Source organism: Rhea americana, unplaced genomic scaffold (genome assembly GCF_003343005.1).
Source record: "Rhea americana isolate MKP2758 unplaced genomic scaffold, rheAme1 scaffold_103, whole genome shotgun sequence".
NCBI classification, from domain to species: domain Eukaryota; kingdom Metazoa; phylum Chordata; class Aves; order Rheiformes; family Rheidae; genus Rhea; species Rhea americana.
Window position 1 is genome coordinate 2,830,818 of NW_028185073.1, and position 22,142 is coordinate 2,852,959.

At 36.3% G+C, this 22,142-nt stretch overlaps 1 protein-coding gene across 3 annotated transcripts in view; it reads right to left on the bottom strand.

Moving 5' to 3' along the window:
• The window catches only part of UHRF2 (ubiquitin like with PHD and ring finger domains 2), a 94,586-nt gene that overhangs the window by 31,573 nt on the left and 40,871 nt on the right, over positions 1-22,142 (bottom strand). For all 3 annotated transcript variants that reach the window (XM_085307172.1, XM_085307179.1, XM_085307186.1), the window contains exons 4-5: positions 19,276-19,494; positions 1,039-1,148 (exon numbers count right to left, since the gene is read on the bottom strand). In XM_085307172.1, the coding sequence (XP_085163298.1) occupies positions 1,039-1,148; positions 19,276-19,494 (329 nt within the window). The remainder of the gene's footprint in view (positions 1-1,038; positions 1,149-19,275; positions 19,495-22,142) is intronic.

A 22,142-nucleotide genomic window follows, 5' to 3' on the forward strand; every position in this document is an offset into this window, starting at 1 on the left:
ATAATTTCAAAATAATTATCTTACTCTTAAATGTAACAGCTAAACAAATAATTACAACTCATGCCCATTTTAGCTAATTTAAGCACATGAAAACTAGTTAAGATATTCTTTTAGSAATCTCAGAAAAGTAAATCATAAATAATAAAAAAATGCTTAAAATTCATTTATAGAAATTTACATTTTTACTTTTAAAAATACTATGGCAAATGGTGTTTGCTACTTCAAAAAACAGCCATTACTTAGATGAGTGCAAATAAACTGTAAGTACATTATGTCTTCTGCACTGACAGTGAAACAAAAAGTTTCTGAAACACCCTGTCCTCAGATTATAACAGAAGCCTAAATTATGGTAAATCTGCTTGATTTTTTAATTCAGTAATATTTATTAATAGTACTGCAGCTCAACCTCTTTGTGTTTCCATCATAAAAATCGTCTTATTACAAAACATCTAATTTTAATATATTGTTAAACTTCGGATATAATATCACCCTACTTTTTATATATGCTATCATCAACCTCTTCCTGTGTTGCAGSGGGAGGTATGATGAGAAGGAATGGTGCCTTAAAGGGCCAATCTAAACATTAAGTATCTGCTTTTTGATAGCACTAGCAGCTTTGRTCTGAAGTTCCGTATCTTTTTTCATTCTCAGATAATGAGAGGGTTAAAGTGCAGCATTACAGACTAAAGAAGTCTAAGTAACACATCAATTGTAATAGTAGYTTTGGTGATCTGGAAACCAGCCTAGAAACTCAGCTGAGGTTGTTATCAGCTGTACGTTGTTTCCCTTATCAGAACCAATAGCATTAAAATGCTATCTAAATATGTCATGTAGTAAAGTCATCTTACAATAAAAATACTTTTGAAGCCGAAATCTAGTAAGAGTTCTAAATCTAGTGAGGGTTCTATGTTATTGCTTTCCTGAACACATAAAACAGTTATTAAATTATTATTTCTACATGCTGATCCTCGTGCTTTTTAAAGAAATACCATTCAAATATTTAWCTTATGCTCCTATTCATATAATAAAAAAGCATACTTTTGAAATCTCCATCCCCAAATGTCAACGGATAAGCTCCTGGCTTTTCAATCTTGTACATTTCCTCTATAAAAAGGATTTTACAGTCATTTATTGTGTCTTCTGGGCCTCTGAAAAATAAAAATAAACAACACATTCAACTTTGTTTCTCAGACCTAGCTTCTGTAATTGAGCAACTATATGCAATGGGATATATCCAACCAACATCTCAGCTTTTGTTATCATTGATAGATAAAATACTTATTTCAATTCACACACACAATTCAGTAGAGTGCTGTAACTTCTAAAAATATAATATATATATATAAAATAYATACTTTACACTGGCATAAAATGAACAGTTACCTCATTACACTCAGATTACCTGGCTGCCATGTCAAAGACTGCAACTGATATGTCCTTATTGACAGCATCCCATAACACCGTAATTCCACTTCTAAAACCTCRAATAGTTTTGTTGGCTGTACATAGCAAATCAAATAAACATAAAACTCACCTGGTTACATCATTTTAAACATTAACTATTTGTACTGACATTATTACAAAAGCAGACAGTTAATAACAAACCAGAATCGTAACTTATAAATGACAGAAWAATAGACACTACTTGGAACCTTCAGAGCAAGAAAAGCAATAGCAGAAATTATTGTAAACTCTTCAACAACAAAAAGCCCTTCAGAAGCCTTTCTTTGACTACTAAAATGTTTAGGGAAACTAAAATACAATCTTGCAAGGACATGTACAATACTTGATTTAATATACTATGAATCCTGTTAATATCAGTTTTTAGTGCGAAATCCGTTCTCCAGGTCTCAGCAATAAATTCATAATCAAAGTACACCAATGCTAAAGTCTTCTTCAGAAGGAATGGGTAACATCAAACACACAGTAAAGGTTTTCACCTCCTCTACTGCCTCTCTGCACTTACTAAAGAAATCCAAATGCAATCAACGGTACCTAGGAAGCAAATGCCATAAAAACACAAGTAGTTTCAAAATGCTCTGTTTTCCTCCTTCCTCRGTATGATACTGTGCCTTTTCCATCTGCATTTTCTCTTTCCATTTTCAACTTAATATCTAATCCGAAACCAAGTAAGAACTTTCAGTATGACCTATATTGGAAATATTTAATACTGAACATAGCCTCATTAATGTCTCAGAGCCATGTGTGTTATTACAGATTTCAGGATTGAGCGGTCTGACAAAAGAAAAATTAATTTACTTACAAAAGAGCTTTATTTTTTGCAGAGAGTGAGACCTAGCCATTAAAAAAAATGGAAAAAGCTACGAATAAGATTTGGGTCTACTGAACTCTCTTTTCAAAATTTCTTTCAACACAAACGCACACCTGTTTTGGTTCAAGCAAATACTCTGAAATCTGAAATTATACAAGCAACTAAAGGAACAGAGATTATAAATACTGTAGCTTTAATTATTAAAATGYAATATTCTATCAAGACTGTGATGTTTGTAGTGAAAATGTCCAATGAACATCCTGCAACACAAGAAATAAAACAGATTTTTTTTTCATCTTTCCCATACAAAGATATTGGATATGCTGGACATAAAAGAAAAGCAGCAGCACACAGTCAGTCTAATTCCAGGCTAGAAGATAGTAACACTAAATAGTTTTCTGAGGATTTATTGTGAATGGAAAAACAAATTACTATATTGCTTACTGTTCAGTACTTGAGGAATGCTGTGTAAGGTTCTGCCAAATCTAAAGTGCAGCAGTACCATTACAAGTATCTCTTTGGAACAAAACAGAAATCATGAAAATGAGTAACTGCAAAGTAATGGCTAATATAATGGTTAAAAATAATGGTTAAACATTGCCAAACTGGAGATAATTTTCCAGGTGAAGACCATTAAAAAAAAAAGTTATGCTTCTTTCATGTATTTAGAGTATACCCAGGCCAGAAAATATGTAGGAAGAAGGYGAACAATTAGGGCTTCTTAGCTTTATTTGTAGGAAAAAATCACAGAGAAGACTCCAGAATCCTTTTAAAGACAGTCAGCCAGATGCTGTACCTTTATTAAAAGCTCATGACTGCATACCTAAATCAAACTACAGAAAGGTAGGGAACAAGATATTAGTCCCTAGTAAATAACTGCAGTAACAGAAAAGTTTCAGAACAGTTGACTGTCATCTGGGATCTGTGACTGAATATGATCAGATTCACAGGTCTAAATGAGTCGGGAAACTTTTTTACTATTACTAAAAGAAATGTGGGAAATAAATACATGGATATAGTTTGCTCACAAAAGAACATGTGTTGTATTCATTCACATAAATCTCATTACTATCTCTGCCCTAATATTACCATTGCCTAAGAACTGTTTTACTATCAAAGTAAATACTAGGCCTTCCTGTCCTTGCAAATCTCAAGTAAAGTTTGAGAAGGCTTTGATGCTGTCTTGATTCACTCTGACTGCCTTTTATGTGTATGAACAGCTATTCACTTCAGCATCTATACTTTCACCCCTTTCTTCCTCTCTGCTTCATCTTTTGGAGGGAAATAATGTGCCATTGTTGGTCAGATAAATAAAAAGTAGACACTAGCAAATTTTGAAAATTTGGTATATTAAAGAGAACAAACAAATGTTGTATAAATGTATCAATCAAAAATATAGACTGAGAACAGTTCAATTTCCTGACCAAAAAAGCCATATATTAAGATGATTGTCTTTTGTACACTGGGGGCATTCTATAAAGCAGTTCTGTACATTGKGGAAAACAGGCCTGAGATCTACTCAAGTTTCTATACAGTGCAGTGACACACAGAAGGTCTGATTTTCTGCAACTCTGTCTGAATAAAACTGCATGGTCCAACATTAGAACTTTAGACACTAGATTCTGAAATACAAAATATATCTGTGACAACATAAAATTATAGATACACTTTCTGACTGCAAATAGCTATGGCACTTAATTTCTTCCAGCTGTCTTTTACCATGTTTGCTGCTATACTAGAATAATGCTCCCTAGACCACTTCAGACAAAATCTGCAAGTTTAGCTTAAAGAGAACTACCTATCTAGAAAACTATGCCTGAAACAGATAAAGAACAACCCCCCAAACCACTGCTCCTCTAACAGGACTGCAGGGACTAGCACACTGCCACAGGGAAAGAGACAGTGGAAGCTCCTTTCTTCTGCATTAGCACAAAAAGATATTTCAGATTAACTAAAATACAACCCCAAAACTCTCAGTCATAAAAGAAATACACATTGAAATATGAGAGGAAGGCAGGAAATCAAAAACACAATCTCTGGTAGGGAAAACAATGAACAAATACAGATTAGGCTTTTCAGAGCATTAAGATTTCCCTGCTGATTTTTTTTCTAAGAGTCTTTCTTAGCTTCCTTATACTTTTCCTTACCCAAGAGTCCTTAAAGGTTTTTAAAAAAATGCCACTGTGCCCTTCCATCTTCTAAACCATGGCAACAAAACTCCTGATCTCCTTCAATTCTAAAAAGCCTGTTAGTCTGCTGGGACAATCCTTATCTATACTATTGTTTGCATGTCCAGTTTGGTTTCTCTAGGATCTATTTCAAATACAACAAAATAGCAGTGAATGCATTTTAACATCTGAAGAATTATGCCTCATTTCTCCTAAACAGCATTAAATTTTACGTTCTTCAAAACGTGTGCATGCTTTTTTATTTCTGTATTTATACAACACAAATTATAAAAAATACACAAGCATATCCTAAACTTCAAGATCACCAGAATGGCAAAGTTAAAATAGCCACTGAAGTTGAGTAACATGCTGGATATTAGTAAGAATACAGCTACATGTGCATCTACAGGAAGTCTAAAGCATAACACATTAAACTAATAAAACTTAGTCAAGAAATGATAGTAAGTCTCAATGTGAATCAGAACATTGTGGCTACGAAAAAGGTTCTTCCCGTGTACTCTGATATTTTCAACACATTTGCACAGCAGAMGTCCCACCAATTTTTAGATTTTGCAGTTCTTCAATATCTGTATGCTTTTGCCGCTAAGGACACTATCACTGCTACCAGCAAAAGAGCAGCTAATAAAAACGTGCARCATCTCCACTTCCCCTATGTGTACGTTGTCATATTGGTTAGAGTGGTTTTAATCTGATTTACGTCTTTTATCATAGTGTTTTCTCAAGAAATTTAGAAAATAGGTATTTTGTTTAAAAAAATGCAAAATTTCTCACTGCATGTAATTCCTTCACATATAGCTTTTAGATAATAGGAAAGGTAGAAAAACATCCTAAAGCTCTAGTCACAAATCAACACACACTTATGTTACTGCTATCCATATCTTTGTGGAACAAACCATATCCGAGCTCAGCAGATTATTTATTAGGAGTCAATTCCATTGGTGGCTATTTAAATTATTAAAATTACTTTTTCACTACAATGATTATTTTATTTCTTGAGAAATATCCAGAAATTATTTGCACAGCTACTGGCATTCAAAAAGGCACACAGGCAAAAAGCTTTTATTAAGTATGAAAGCAAAGATTTTTATTGCCAATTTTATTATAAAAGATCACAGAATAGGTGAGGTTGGAAGGGACCTCTGGAGATTCTCTGGTCCAACTCCCCTGCTCTGCAGGGTCACCTAGAGCACACTGCCCAGGACCATGTCACATTTCAAGTAGCTCCAAGGATGTACCAACCTCTCTAGGCAACCTATTCTGGTGCTCCAATACTCTGTCCATGCAGAAGTGTTTTCTGAGGCTCTGTGGAACATTCTGTATTTCAGTTTGTGGCTGTTGCCTCTTGTCCTGTCACTTGGCACCACTGAAGAGTCTGGTCCCATCCTCTTGACACCCTCCCTTAAAGTATTTATAGACTTTGATAAGACCCCCCCTCCCCGGACTCAGCCTTCTTTCCTCCAGGGCGAACAGGCCCAGCTTTCTCAGCTTTTCTTCATAAAAGAGATGCTCCGGTTCCTTCATCACCTTAGTAGCCCTATGCTGGACTCTCTCCAGTAGCTTCATGTCTCTCTTGTCTTAGGGAGCCCAGAACTGGATGCAGTACTCCAGATGAGGCCTCCCCAGGGCTGAGTAGAGGGGCAGGATCACCTCCCTCAACCTGCTGGCAATGCTTTGCCTAAGCCCCCCAGGATAGCATTGGCCTTTGCCACAGGGGCACATTGCTAGCTCACAGTCAACTTGTCCACCAGGACTCCCAGGTCCTTCTTTGTAGAGCTGCTTTCCAGTAGGTCAGCCCACAGCCTGTACTGGTGCAGGGGACCGTCCCAGATGCAGGACCCTGCACTTATTTTTATTGAACTTCATGAGGTTCCTCTCTGCCAGTYTCTCCAGCTTGTCAAGGTCCTTCTGAATGGAAGCACAAAAAAACAGCTTTTAGCCACTCTTCTCAGTTTTGTATCATCAGCAAAGTGGCAGAGGAGGYACTCTGTGCCTTCATCCAGGTCACTGATGAGTAAATTGAACAGAACTGGACCATATACAGATCACCAGGGTACACCTATTATTAGACTTTGTACCACTGATCATCATCTTCTGAACTTGGCCGTCCAGCCAGTTTTGAATCCACCTAACTGTCTGCTCATCTGACCCACGCTTCATCAGCTTGTTTATGAGCAYGTTATGGGACACAGTGTCAAAAGCCTTATTGAAGTCAAGGAAGACAAGATCTATTGCTCTTCCCTCATCCACCAAGCCAGCTAGCTCATGGTAGAAAGAAGGCTATGATGCTGGTCACATATGATTTCCCCTTCATAAATCCATGCTGACAACTCCTGATCACCCGTTTGTCCTTAACATGTCTGGAAATGGCAGTCAGGATTAGTTGCTCCATCACCTTCCCAGGGATCGAGGTGAAGCCAACTGTCCTCAAATTTGTCAGATCTTCATTCTTAAAAACAGGAGCAACGTTTTCTTTCTTCCAGCCTTCAGAAACGTCTCCCAGTCAGCACAACCTGCCAGTGATGATTGAGAGCAGCCTTGTAATGACACCAGCCAGTTCCCTCAGGACTCGCACGTGCTTTCCATTGGGTCCTATGGTCTTGCATATATACAGTCTCTTCAAATGTTTCCAAAGCTGTTCCTCTTCTACCAAGGGCAAGTCTTCCTTGCTCCAGACTTCCTCTCTCATCTCAGAGGCCTGGGATTCCTGAAGGCTGGTCTTACCAATAAGGATTGGGGCAAAGAAGGCACTGAGTACCTTGGCCTTTTCCGTGTCCTTTTTAACCAGGGCCTCTGTCCCACTTGGTAGCAGGTCCACATTTTCCCAAGGCTCTCACAAGCGTMTAAGTACAAAAAGACCTTCTTGATGTCCTTCCCATATCTCATCAGGTTTAATTCCAGATGGGTTTTAGTCTTCCTGACTCTAAGGTCATGTATTCATCATTTAAACTGCAAAGTGTTGAAGCCCACCCCACTTTCTGTCCTGTAATTAGTTAAATAAAACAAAACAGCAGCTAATTAACGCTAGAACTCTCAAAATACTAAGAGAATTCAGTTGTGAGCAGCTGACCATTTGGTAAAAGTATGTTTTTCTCTCATAGCACTGCAGTCTTGTTGACATGAGCATTATTCCCATATATAGAACTAACTCCCATAGATAGAACTGATAGATAGAACTGATAAAACAGATGGAATTTATAATTTCAATAGTACACATCAGGTCACTGCAGATATACCTCCACTTCTGGCTGTCTCCTTGGTATTATTCTTTTGTGATAAGGGCACTCAGAAAGTAACTTTCAGAGTAACTTATTCCTAAAGACATATCCACTGTTTGAAGCAGAAAAAACCCATACTCACAAGTAACACAAGTAAGAAAAAAACACTATCAAATAGCACTAATAAGCTGTTATATTCCAACATATATAACAGTCACATATCAGGAATTACTGTGGAATATGAACTATCAGAGTGACAACTGATAGCTAGTAATAAAATGTTTAGTCTTACCAAAGCTGAAAAGCTCTGGTAGTTGCACTTAAAAAACCTAATTCTTCTGTCAAATGACAAAATCTTTCAATAGTGACCTGGAAGCATGGTTATTTGTCTTTAAAAAGTTAAGGTTATATAACAAAAATGTGGTTACATTATTCTGTCACATATAAACACAAGCAAGAAATACCATCTTTCTACATTTCTTCACCCTTCACTCTAAAAATGAGACCAAAAACATCTTAAATCATACATTATGCACAGTATATGAGATAGCATTTACATTTTAGAAAGTATGTTAAAATCCTTAATGAAATTAAACCTCAAGCAGAACCAGGCCATCCAGTACAACAGAATTCCTAATATAAGCTATCCTTTTAGATAAATAAGCCACAGGCAGAGAGAAGTCTGTACCACTTTAGAGTTTTCACTCCTCCCTCACCCCAAACCCTCAGATTGCAAGGCACGCTATATAAAGGTAATCACAGTTGAATAGAAATCTGACTTCTGGGCATTATCCTGCTTATTTCAAAGATTAGCTTTGCAGGGAACAAAAGCTACTATATGGCAATTATCATTCTGTGAAAATTCCATCAGCTCTTTTAGTTTGAGATATTTAGTTAAAATTACCAAAGTTATCTCTAATTTTTACCATGTTATCATATTTATTTGGGGGGGGGGGCTACCACTTTAGTATATTTAAATTATTAAAAAGTTATTTCAAACTCAAAATGCAGCGGTAAACCCAAACAGTAGAAGTTTTATTACTCAACAAATACACACAAATGTTACATTCACACACTGAACCATAAAGGGAAATGTCCAATGACAATTTAAATTTAGGCCTCCTAACAGCAAAGCCATATTTACACTAAGTCATGTTTGCCACAAAATATTAATTCATCAGCTTCTATGGTTACTGTTGAAGAGATTCATAAAGGCCAGCAACGAGGCAACAGTCACAGTAGGAATAAAAACTGACAAAATATATCAATGGCTATAATCTGTAGATGTGCAAATTCATTTGACAAACCATATAAAAATTAAAATACAACCAAATTTGTTATTAAAGTTAGTTAGTTCTCTTCACTTTCAAGATTTATCTTTTTATATCCACTACTTTGTTTACCTCCTATTTATGATCAATCAGCCTCTACTCTATAGTCTTTGCAAAGTTTTCAGGCAGCAGCCTCATCTTTTATCCTGCATTACTACACAACAGTTGGATAACATCTCTTCTGGAACTATATAAACAGCTTTTTCATAATTACCATCTACAAAGTTTGTTAGAGATGTTTCTACCATCATGCCCCCCAAAAAATTTACAACAGCAGGGCCACCAAGATTTTGAAATTAATGTCTAACATTCAAAGTAGAAGCACGTCATTGCTTTTTTTTGTACTTTTGTGCTTTCATATTTAACTGTTGCATAAACTCATATCGTCATTTTTTCAATATACCCTCCCTGAAGTAGGGAATGACTTTTTAAAATGTGTTTCTTTAGCTTTTAAACAAGAAAAGCTGATTTCATGAACAGAACTCTCAGGCACCAGAAAAATGCTTACCAACCTTTATTATGAACAATTATAATTGCCTGTTAAATTAATTAGACTAGTGTGCTACTGTTATAAATAATAACCTCTACAGAAAGCCACTCCGAAAGATGGAAAATACTGTCACATTAACATATTCAATCTAAGTCATTATCAACTAAAAGAATGTTTCTAAAATTAAAAAAAACTCAGACAACATGTATTTCAAAAGAGGTAAACTGGAAAAATATCACAATGTGACATGAAGTGCTTGCAACGTAAAAAATTTAACGAAGTTTGACATAAAATGGAATCACTACCAGTTGCTTTATATTTAAAAACAAACATCAACTAAACTGCAGTATTAATGAACTGCAAACAAAATTTGTTTACAGAGGCTTAAACAAATCCATAGAACCCACCTGCAATCCTAACCAGACAGTACTGGAGATCAGTATTTGTTCTAAAGGTGACTCGAAGAATCTTCCCAAATCAAGACAGCATGATATATTATTAATTTGATCAGGTTCTGATAGAATTGTGTTGAGGTTCTTTGATTCTGTGTTGCAGGCAAACTGAGTATTTAATATATTTTCAAGATTCTTTCAGAATGTTCCACAGACATTTGGGTTATCATGAAAATATAAACGYACACTTACAATATGGAAGAACGTTAGCTGTGCTTTTAATGCAACTTAATTTATTTTCACAACACGAAGCACTCTAATAACAAAAACATAATAGGCAAGACAAAACTTTTCAACTAAGCAAATATAAGTTTTCTTCTAATATAGAGAATTTAAAACATGCTCTCTTTCCCAGATTATATTGAACAACAAAAAAAAAAAAAGCTGACCAAAATATCTCCAACCAACCGACTAAAAAAACATGTAAGCACTCTAAACTACAGATTTRTCATGCAGACACACACAGGACACAAGTCAGGATATTACTTTTTTAACCTCAGCATCAGCCACAAGCTATATATCCAAGGTTCATCATGCTTGAAGCATTTATGAAAAAAATCTATCATAGGATCATGAGCACAAACTCTGGAAGTGGGAGGTCTGGTTGCAGGAACTATCCTTTCTTCCTTAGCTTGGGCTCTGTAAAGGAAATGAATATTGGAAGGCAAAGTATGATCATAATGCCTGTAAAAAAATGGAGAAGGCTTCCAGGCCTGAGAAAACAGCGAGTTACAACCGTCAGGTGCTAAAGATCTACTGATCAAGGTAGCTCAGGAACATGTCCTGTGACATGAAATCTACTAAGGAGATAGCAAAAAGGCAATGAATGAAGAAAGAATCCACACACTCACAGAAAAATCCTATACTTTGAGATCTGCCTTTTGCCTATAGTGCATCAACAATGAGGACCTGTCCATGGTTCTGCAGAAAGGCCACTGGACTGGAACAGGAGATGGGAAAGGACTTCCAATTACTCAAACTCTTCCCATCATGAACTCAATTAATTTTGGCACTATTACAAAGCTAAATGGTGGTCCAGAGATTCCAAACTGATGTCCAAACATGTATGTCAAAATGCATTTCACAGAATATCCAGAAAGAGTCAAGCAAAAAGAGCTGTTTCAAGATCCACGAGGATGGAACCCCAAAGGCTTCCTCTGTGGAAGATGGCACTACAGGATCTGATCATGGTAGCATAGGACATGATCTAAGCTCAGGCTGTTCTTCCATGTGTTTGTGGCCTGAATCACCAGATGCAGAATAATGCAGTCTGTTCATGGCATCATTCCAGGTACCCGGGTCAGTCACTAAGCCCTTTTACATCAGAAGGGGTCAGAACTTAAAAACACAGGTGATTCTTAGTAGAAAAGATTAAAGGCCTCTATCCAGATTTTAAATTATATTACATTCCCACAAGTAGGTGCAGCACATACACTTATCAGCTTAAATATGATCACCATAAGAGAGCAATTTGTGAATCCAACTGTATCAAATGAGAATCTCAATTCAAAAAAAAAAAAAAAAAAAAAAAAAAAAAAAAAAAAAAAAAGAAAAAAAAAAGAAAAAAAGACAGGAGAAAAAGTAGCTCCTCTAGTAATAAAACTCACAGGAACTCTATCAGGATAGAAAGACTTCCAAAAAAGAAAGAACAGTAAGTCTATTCCCAGACTGTATGGTTGTTAGAGGTGCTTCCTTCTGACATACAGGAGGACACTTCATTTACCCTTGCTGAACTTCATAAGGTTTCTGCCAGCTCACTCTTTCTGCCTGTCCAGGTACCTCTGAATGGCAGCCCTGTCCTCAAGTGTATCAGCTGGTCTCCACCAACTTGGTGCCTTTTATAAACCTGATGAGACTACACTGCATTGCCTCCTCCAGGCTGTTTCTAAAGAAACAGGACAGGTCCCAGTACAAACCCCTGCAGTACCCACTAGCATTACAGAATCACAGAATCAGTAAGGTTGGAAGGGACCTCTGGAGATCATCTAGTCCAACCTCCCAAAGACATCCTGGTGCTGGTTCCACTGGGGCTCGAACCCAGGACCATCTCCATGTAAAGCAGATGTGATAACCACCACACTAACCTCTATTATCCATTAACCACTACCCTCTAAGCCTAATCATCCATCTCCCCCCCCCCCAATTAACCATCTAGTTGTCCACTCACTCAGATGAGCACAACATCGTAATCTGGATATGAGGACAACAGTTTCTAACGTCTTGCTGAAGTCAAAGTAAATAATATCCATTGCTCTCCCATCAGTCACACATCCAATAATTCTATCACAGAAGGAAAGCAGGTTGGTCAGGTGCGATTTACAGTTGGAAAAACCATGCTGGATATTCAAAATCATAACTTTCACAAAACAAGAGCTCCCAAGCAGACTGACACATGATATTCTCTGCAGCGAAGTAAGGCCTATGGCTCTCTTTTGGCCTTCTTTGAAGATGTGTGCAAACATCTGCCTTTCTCCAGTCATCAGTGGCCCTCCTCTGATCTCCAGGACTTTTAAAGGGTGATAGAGAGCAGCCTTGCCACAGCATCAGAAAGTTCCTTCAGCACACTTAGATGCAGCTCCTCTGGTCCAGTRGAACTGTATGGATCAAATTCTTGCAAGCAATCTCTGACTCAATCCTTAGGCACTGCTGATAGTTCCTCTCTTCGAATGCCTTCAGTAAGCACAGCAGCTTGAGAGACCCTGCCAGAGAAGACTCAGATAAAGAAGGCACATCAGCCTTTTTTATCTTTGTTTTCATTAGATAACCTGTCCTATTCATCAACAGGTCCACATTTTCCTTGTTTAGCCTTTTAYTATCAAAGCAGAGTAAAAGCTTCTCAGGTTCCCCTTGATGAGCTTGAAAGCATTAACACTAGACAAACTTAGGCTACACTTTGGCTGACACCATTCTGACATTTCCAAAATTCCTCCTTTGTATCTTGTGCCTGATTCCAGCTCTTAGGTACACTGTCTTTTTGCACTGGAGCTAAGTCATGAGTTGTCTGTCTCCTCATAAAACTTGATTTCCTGAGTACAAGCATGAGCGGTTCTTGAAATTGAAGGAAGGAGTCCTGAAGTATCTGACAGTTTTACTGAGCTCCCTTACTCTTTGGAGTTGCCTTCTATGGGACCTCACTATTTCCCTGAATAAACTGAATTTTGCTCTCCTGAAGTCCAGGGCCTGTACTCTGCTACTTTCAATCCCCTCAGGGTCTTCATCTCCACTATTCTATGGTTGCTATTACTAAGGCTGGATTGAGTATCACCTACCCAACCAGTTCTTCCTTGTTGGTGAACAGCAGATCTACCTTTATGTCACCCTTAGTTGGCCCACTCAGTACCTTTATCAAGAAGCTATCCCTAACACCCTGCAGACACTCTCCGTACCTCCCTTAAACCTGGGTCATAATCTCTCCAACATCTGAAGCTCTCTTCGCCAGGCTGGTCAGCCTGTTAACATGGATACTCTTGCCTTACTTTGGCAAGGGGATGTCATCTCTCCCTAACAGTCCTTGATCCTCAGAATGGGTCCCATAACGTTAAAAGCCAAATCCCCATCAACAACATCAGCTGTGCAACTAAGTACTGCTCTGCAGGAATTGCTGCTCTTCTCCAAACCTCTCCTCTTAACTGGCAAGATCAATGAGCTCTTACATACCTGAATTGTTTAAGCTAGAGAGATAGCACTATCCCTGGTAATATAAACTTGGTTTGCAAGCCTCAAACATTTGTAAATTTCATGACAAGCACAGCATATTCACAGTCCACATGACTCAACATGAATTACAAGCACTTGGTCTAGTTTCCCTCCATTTTGGCAAAGCAAACATCACCACCAATGATCACGCATGAATTCTTCCATACTGCCAATTAAGAATACAGGGGATATGCAGAGGAGTGACAGGAAGGCCAAATAAATGACTTCTTGTCAGGAATGAGAAAGTATCAGGAGATSAGCTAAATTTCTTCTAATGAAAGAAACAATGACTGGAAAGGTGTTCCTATGCCTTCTGGGTACCTTCTCCTACCCCTCAGCATCCAGTTTGACTATGATTCTCTTTTTTCCATAGAATGAGGCACTGCATGCTACTCAAGTCTCTTGAATAACATTCTGTCCTCTTATCCACTTTATCTTTCAAATCTTGAGTCTTTCTTCAGAAAGAAAAGTTAACTGAGATAAGATGATCTAACATCTAATTCAGAGTTTAAAAATAAAATGTTTAATTTGCAGTATTCTGCAATTTGGCATTTGTATGATGTTCTGTCCAGAAACATCCTTTTTTTTTTTGACATACATCACAAACAGAGGATCTTTGCTTTGTCCAACATGACAACTAAGTGGGGCCCAAAAGTATTCTCATTATTGTTAGCATCACACCTAGTAAAAACTGCAAGATTATTCTGTAAGACTGTATACTACAAGAAGAGCTATCTCTAGTTATAGAGACTAGGGAAAGGCATTTTACAGATGTGCTAAAGTAGTTAAGCATCAGCTCCACAAGCTCACAACAAAAAATCCCAGTACGCTTATGGACTATCAGAATGTATCTTCATTTGAAATAGAAGTCTTGATTAAAAGTGATCTCCTCTTCAAAAGAGGTGAGCCTCCTTTGGAAAGTCATAGGAGGAGAGGACAGAGGGAGGGACAGAGAAGGACAGGGGGGGACAGAGGGGAGGGACAGTGGGGACAGAGAGAGAAGGGGGGACAGAGAGAGAAGGGGGGGACAGAAGGACAGAGGGACAGAGAGAGAGAGAGAGGGATAGAGAGAGAGAGAGAGGGACAGAGAGAGAGGGAGGGAGGGTGAGAAGGACAGAGACACACAGAGAGAGCGAGAGGGACAGAGAGAGTGAGAGGGATGGAGGGACAGAGAGGGAGGGAAGGACAGAAGGACAGCCAGAGAGAGAGAGAGAGAGAGAGGGACAGCCAGAGAGAGAGAGAGAGAAGGACAGACAGACAGAGAACGACAGAGAGAGAGGACAAGCAGAGAGGCACGAATTAACCCTTTCATTGGATTTGTCACCTAGAAGGAAAATAAGCAATTTTAATGTTTGTGCAAGAGATCTTCAGGCAAGATGTTTCAACAAGTTAACTTAATCATAGTTGGTCAGGAATGAGCCAACAAAATGTTTTATCAGAATTCTTGCCACTGTAGTATGAAAGCTATTTGAAAAAAGGCCCCAAAATATTCTACATCTCAGTAAAACAACATCTTCTAAGATCAATAAGCCAGTACCAAAGATGCAACAGTAAAATAAACAAATAAAAAGGGAAATTACTTTAGGTACAGAATTATACCAGAAGAGTGTGGAAATACCAGTAAGAAAGAAAAAATCCATACAGACTAAAATTCAAGGCCTAAATAAGAAACATGCAAAAGCAAGACTGCACTGCTGGGCACTACTGGGACTACAAACAGCATCACAAGAGCAACCTTACAGATTGAATGTCACATACTGAGAAATGAAAATAACAGTAATGCACTGGATGAGTACGAGAACAAGGTGCAACTGCCAGAAACAATTTTTTGGACCAGATAGATAGAAATCCACAAAAGCAGAAGGAGTTCTTGAACTGGTGCAGAACAGTGCACAACAGTTTGTTTATTATTCTGTAATAAGATGCTTAAATCCATTATCTTTGCAAAACTAGAAGAACAAATATTACATATGAATTTATATTAAAAAAATAAACAAAAATCAGAAGGCTTGTTCAAAAAAAAAAAAAAAAAAAAGAAAAACAGAAGGTGCAGCCAAGAGTAAAATTTTTACAGGTAGCATGAAGACTGTTCAAGCATAACATACTGTGTTGTGAGTAAAAATGTTTGCTGAACATATAAATAAAAGGAATTAAAGCAAAGGTAAACTATAAAGCATTCTACAAAAAGCAGAAATTGTGTCCAAATCAGGAAGATAAGTTCAAAATCTGACCAGTTAAATAAATAAAAACATAAATAAATAAATATAATAAGCATATTAAAAACAGAGATAAATCTGAAAACAAAGAAAAAAAAACATTCCCTTTTAGGAGCAGGAAGATTCGCACAAAAGCCTGCAGAACTAAAAGATGATCCATACATAAAGCTGACACATTAAGATCCTTCCTATTATCCTCCATTATCACTACTCACATAGAACTCTTGAATTCATTAAAGATTCAGTTGATGAAAGATGTGTAAAATCTGCAGAATAAAATGATTTTCCTGATATCTTTGAATTAATCCAAAGGTTTACACAAAACACAATTCATAATTTGCAAGGTACTTACAAAGGTCCTTGGCAAATTCAAACTTTTAAAAGGTGATTGAAAAAAAGAAAGATGACCTTGTCCCAATTTACCACCAAGTTCAGCAAGGCATCACAAAGCATCCTATGAACTACTTCAATTCAGTTTGCTTGGGTGACTTTAATTATGTCAGTCAACTATCAAAGTTCGGATAAACTGTGAACAGTTTGCCTCACAACTGTCTTCCACTAACAGGCACTTGATATATGCCCTTGAAGGTCCAGAGAAGACAAACATTACATCACAAGTAACCACTTTCATCATGAAACCTAAGATACTCACTAAAGAATAGAAGAATAAAGGATATTCAAAAATTCAGAGGTATGCCCTGAAATTCAGCTCAAGTCAGTCCCGAGGCAATCCCACAAAGACAATGCTGAACATTAAGTGTGCATACACTGTGATAGAAGACTATAATCCTAGGCAAAGTAGGATAGTGCATACTAAAAGCACCACAGCTTCGCTGGTATTATCTGAGATGCATTAAGTCCAGTTTGGATAGGCTTTAGACATTCTACGAYTACAACTTTCAGTTGCAACACAGATACAGTACAAATGAGAATTATTAGTATGTGACTATTTTTTCTGCATAATTATGTATTTTTCATTGTTCAGTCTCATTCCTCTATTTGATAAAGTTCTCTAATCCCTACATCTTTGCAAAACACAAACTAATGAAGACATATTTTACAGGTTTTTTTTAAGGCCATGACTGATACATGAATAAAAATAACAACTAAGAGACATGCATGTCAATAAATATAGTTAAAAAAAAATATTCACAGGTTCTACTGACTCTAAAACATGATCACAAACAGTATACACGTATATGTCCTTGTTATTTCCTGTCATTGTGCCAACAACTCCATGAAACCTCTGTAAAAAGCAATCAAGATCAATACATCAATCAAAATTTGCACTATTTTGTACAAAAYCTACTTTAATTGTAGTATACAAAGTCTCTTTAACATAAGAAAGGGAAAAGTCACAGCTGTCAATATTTCTAAAGTAACTCAGTTTTCAAGCTCTAACTCCCTTTACTGCCTGCCAAGATACTTAAGTAGTGAAAAATTAATCAATCACTAATATATACCCATATAGCTTTCAGAATAGATTGTATCTTTATTTAAAATAACTTATTAATCCTAACATTATATTAATAGCATTAAAATAAAGTAATCTCTCATTGTCTTACAAACCCACCCACGTGACATGTTAAGTGATCCCTGTTGTAGCATGTTCCCCACACCAGGTTATCAGTACCAGGAGATTTATGTTGTATTTTTACTGTTAATTGACTTAAGTAGCCTTGGTGATTCCGAATTACTCCTTTATAAATCACAGAAACAACAGGGCTCAGAACACCTTTCTTTCTGCAAATCACCATGGTTTATTAGCCATATATATAATCTCTCAATATGTAAATGACACCTGAACTCTTTGTCAGAATAGGCAGAATAGTCACTGAAAGAAGATTCCAATCACACCTCCAAACCCCGCAAATTCTTGTTTTAAATAATGTTATTAATAAACATTTCAGCTTCATGTAAACTGGTGTCTGGATAGTCCTGTTTGTAAAAGGTCTTAAAGTCCCTCTCTGTGGTTCACAGAATGTCATACAAATATTAAATGTATTACAACAAAAACCTTCATCACCCTGGMCTGGCTTCCATCTTTTAAATCTGTCTTACTTTTTAAGTTTATGGTTAACAATTCAAACTTTCTACTCAGTTTCTTATTATTTTTCACTTGAATTCTTTTTGTCTCCAAAACAAGTTCATGTGTTTGCTTTACATTACACTAGAAAATAATGCCCTTGATATTTTTCTTTAAAATACTCCTATTACCTTAAAATTGAAAACCACAAACAGAAGATTTAATTTTTTTTCAGGTTTTTCTTTCCTATTTTTTAACTTGGGTAAGTTACTAAGTCAGTATCTTCCATATTTCCATAGACATGGTTGTACTTCTAGGCAAAATTTTGAATGGTGTAAAATCATAGTTCTTTTGTCTCTTCCTCCATATCCAGTATTTCTCTTCTCTCATAATGAAAAATACTCTAAAATCTAAATAGCTTAATTCATTTTAAGGAATATACTTGCAAAACTATGATGCTACTCCCTGAATAAATGTAAGACATGACAACATTAAATCAATCATTTAAGTAAAAAGAAATTGTCACTTCAGTTCCAGTTTTCAGCTTTAACATCGGTTTCACTCTTAGCGTACAAGTGCTCTTGTCTCCCTCTTCTGAAGGGATGAAGATGATCGACTGGATCCAAATGCATTCAGTTCCTTTGTGAATATGATATGGTAAGAAAAAGACTATGTTAAAGGAGCAAGGAAAGCTGACTGGAGGGGCAAGGCTAGAATGACATCTTCAGCGAGACTGTCCATAAAGATTGCTCATCCCTTCTTTCCTAAGAAGGCAATCACACACTTAAAGTAATGTCATATAGATTTCTGTAGAAAATATGGTTCTAAAAGTTCTATATGCAAGTTCTTACATCAATCAGGAAAACAAATCAAGTGAAAATCATAGGTAAYTCAATCCATATGAAAACTCAAATAACACATGCATCCTGCAGTTCACTAACGTTCTACTATTTATCACAAACTATACTTTCCTGATGAACATTTTTGCTTTTAAAAATTTTAACAGCCAGTTCAGAGACTTACTTGAATTAGAAGAGATAAGCAATACTTGGTAACACCTAGATATTCCTATATGACTCAAAAATTACTGAAAACATACAGTCCAGCTTTGATAGAACTGAATATATATATAATAATATGGTTCAATCACTGGAATCACAGATAACATAAGAAATCCTATGGTTACCACCAGCAATTTCAAGAAAATTAAGAATTCCAACTACATGAGTAGGTTTCCACAACCTGACAATCATGCACTGTAATCCTATGACTCTAACAGCTCCAGAAATTAAGTATCAAATTCTTTTTAATTTAGTGATGACTAACAGACAAAAAAAACTTTCTAAGGTAAGTAAACAGACTTTACTAATTGGTCAAGTAAATCTTACCCCAGCAGAATTTTAGCATGAACCTCTTTGTTAGTCCTTGAGATTTCTCTCAAAGAGGTAATTTCTGCATCAAACCAAAATCCTCTTTCTTCTGGAGTCTCAACATTGTAGTTAACCATCACCACATCACCCACGTTTAGTTCACTCCACTTCAGAATGGTTCTTGCTCGAGGTCGAAGATTACTGGTGTTCATTTCCACTATGCCATTCTCTGGGTACCTTGAAAAATGAAATCAACAACAGTAATAATTACTACTCCTATAACAGTAAAAAGTCACAGATAATATTTTTCAAATGTACAAATTTTGAATTAATTTTGGGATTTTATAAAAAGGAAAAATCTGACTTAGTTTACTTTTGAAAATCAGATTTTAATCTAAATACAGACTTGTAATTTGACAATCTTAGAAACAGCCTCCACCAATTCTCAAAAAAAGCAAAAAAAATCGTAATTGGAATGAAGTCACTTTCGAGCTTCAGCATAGACATAGCCCAAATTTGCTCCTCGTAAAGTCAATGTTCAAAGAAACTAACAATGAAAAAGCGATGAAGAGTAAACCTAAAATTTTCAAAATAGCATATTACTAGTTTAACTCTGCTTTCATAGATCTGTTACGTTTCCACTAACTTCAACAGCAACAACTTAACAGAACTCTTTAAAAAATATCACCCTACACACATAGCATATCAGATCCGTGGGATGAATACAGTCCAAGTCCACATTCCATTCATCAAGTTTTTAAAAAAGGCTAATTACAGAATCCAGCAAGCAAGAAATAGAAGTAAGACTCCCTCTGAGATATGAGGTAACAATTTAAAAGTATTTCTCCCTTTAGATTATGTAAGGAAAAATTTAAAAAGAAAAAAAAAGATCCTTCCTTCCGTTCTTGACAACACACTTTTCTTGACAAGGTGTAGGAAGAAATGCAACAGAAAAAGAAAGAAAAAGTTGCAAGAAAATAGTTCACTAAATCATAGTTAAGAGATTTTGGTTAATCTGTTATTTTTCAGTGGGAACCTGGTGACTCTTTCCACAATTTTACACAGTGTTTTATAGAACATTAAACACAGATTCCTGAGGTTTGCTTTCTTCTTCCTTCTGTGCTAGTGTGTATCACAGAAAATACATAAATCAAATTGTAACTCATGTAACTAACGAATAATTTATGAAGAGCTTCACTTCCTAAGTTGAAAGGTTTATTTAGCAGAATTAAGACAAGAATATTTGATAGTAACACAACTAAAAAGTACAAAGCAAAAAGAAGGCTTTTAAGATTTTGGAAATGCTAATTTTTCAGCTTAACAACACAGCCTTCTTAAATCCTGTATATAAGGCAACTCTTCAATAACAGTAGTGGTTGTGTAGTCTTCCCATGTGTTGAAAAAAAMCAGTGCACTATGGATACCATAGAAAAATTGCTGGCAGAAAAAAAAAAGGCCTGTTATAAAAAAGTAAAATTAAAATGCTATAGGATGAATTAACTTCTGATACTGCAAGTACCCAAAACAAAATTTCCATTTCATTTTCTTCCAGGAAGAAAAAAACAAAAACAGAACCAAGAGCTGGTCTTCTGTCTCTGAGACTTTGTTTGTCCTCTACTATCCAGCTATCTAAAACYCGGCATAAATTTGTTGGGAATATCAAATTTGTCTGAAAAATATGAACCACAGCAGCTTAAAAGTGGCTGTAGTTCAGGCAAACCAACAGCCAAGTATCTATCCTTAATTACTTAAGAAAGTTAAATCCAGAAGTGTTTTCCCCCTAAATGTTCGTGGATTTTTCTAATTATCAAACTTTATTGGATAAGAATAGTATCACATAAATACAGGTATTTGGGATACAGCTGCTATTCATATCACAGTGTCATGTGACCCAACTCTTCACACCTTCTGATTTTTTACTTTATTTCAAATTTGAAAGTGTTTACTGCAATGCCAACATTTGTATTTAACTTTTGCCTGCGGCTTTCCCTTCTAAGAACTATTCCATAGCTATACAATGGTCTAATTATTACAATAACTATAATATGTCCAATTATAATATGCCAATAAAACYGGTTCATCTAAAGTAAGAAAAACAATGCAAAAAACAACTATAATGAGATAATTTCTACTTTATTGATAAGCCTGGATAACGATATAGCATTATAGTACAACAGGCTTCCAAAAACATAAACAGCTGAGCTTCTGTATAGTGGTCAAATCCAATTATTTTACAACAAAACTTCCTAAAATTCTGAGAAAGGATAAAGTAGGATATGGTAAACTGAGAATCAAGTTTACTAAAGTCTGAAATGGAGACAAGACCTAACGTCTAGACACTAAAGAAGAAAAAAAATTTAACAGACATTTCATTCTTGTAGACAATGAAAGAATCAAGTGAAGACAGTAACTGTAAACAGTACGTATGATACAAGTGAGGCTATAAAGATACAGTGCACATTAAGAAAGTTCCARTGCTACTACCTATAAAGAATCAAACAAGTGTGATTTACAACAGTTCTGATTCATAAAAATTAAACTCCCTCTGAAAATCTATTCTCTTTCTAAAATTAAAATCCTCTTCATGTTTTCCTCTTCCAGGGAGACATTTGGACAAATTCATCTTTTACTTCACCACTGAGAGTTGTTTTGGCCCACATTTAACTTTGCGCCCTCTTTCCCATTCCTTTAATAATCAGAAGAGAATCCTTCCTGCCGTACTGATGAGGAACTTTAAAGATTTTCTTTCTTAAAAATGATTACAGCTCTGTTCTCAGAAGCATCTGATGAAAGAAGCCAAACTGTTCTGTGCTGCCACACAGAGAGACCTGGACAGGTTGGAGAGTTGGGCAGAGAGGAACCTCCTGAGGTTCAACAAGGGCAAG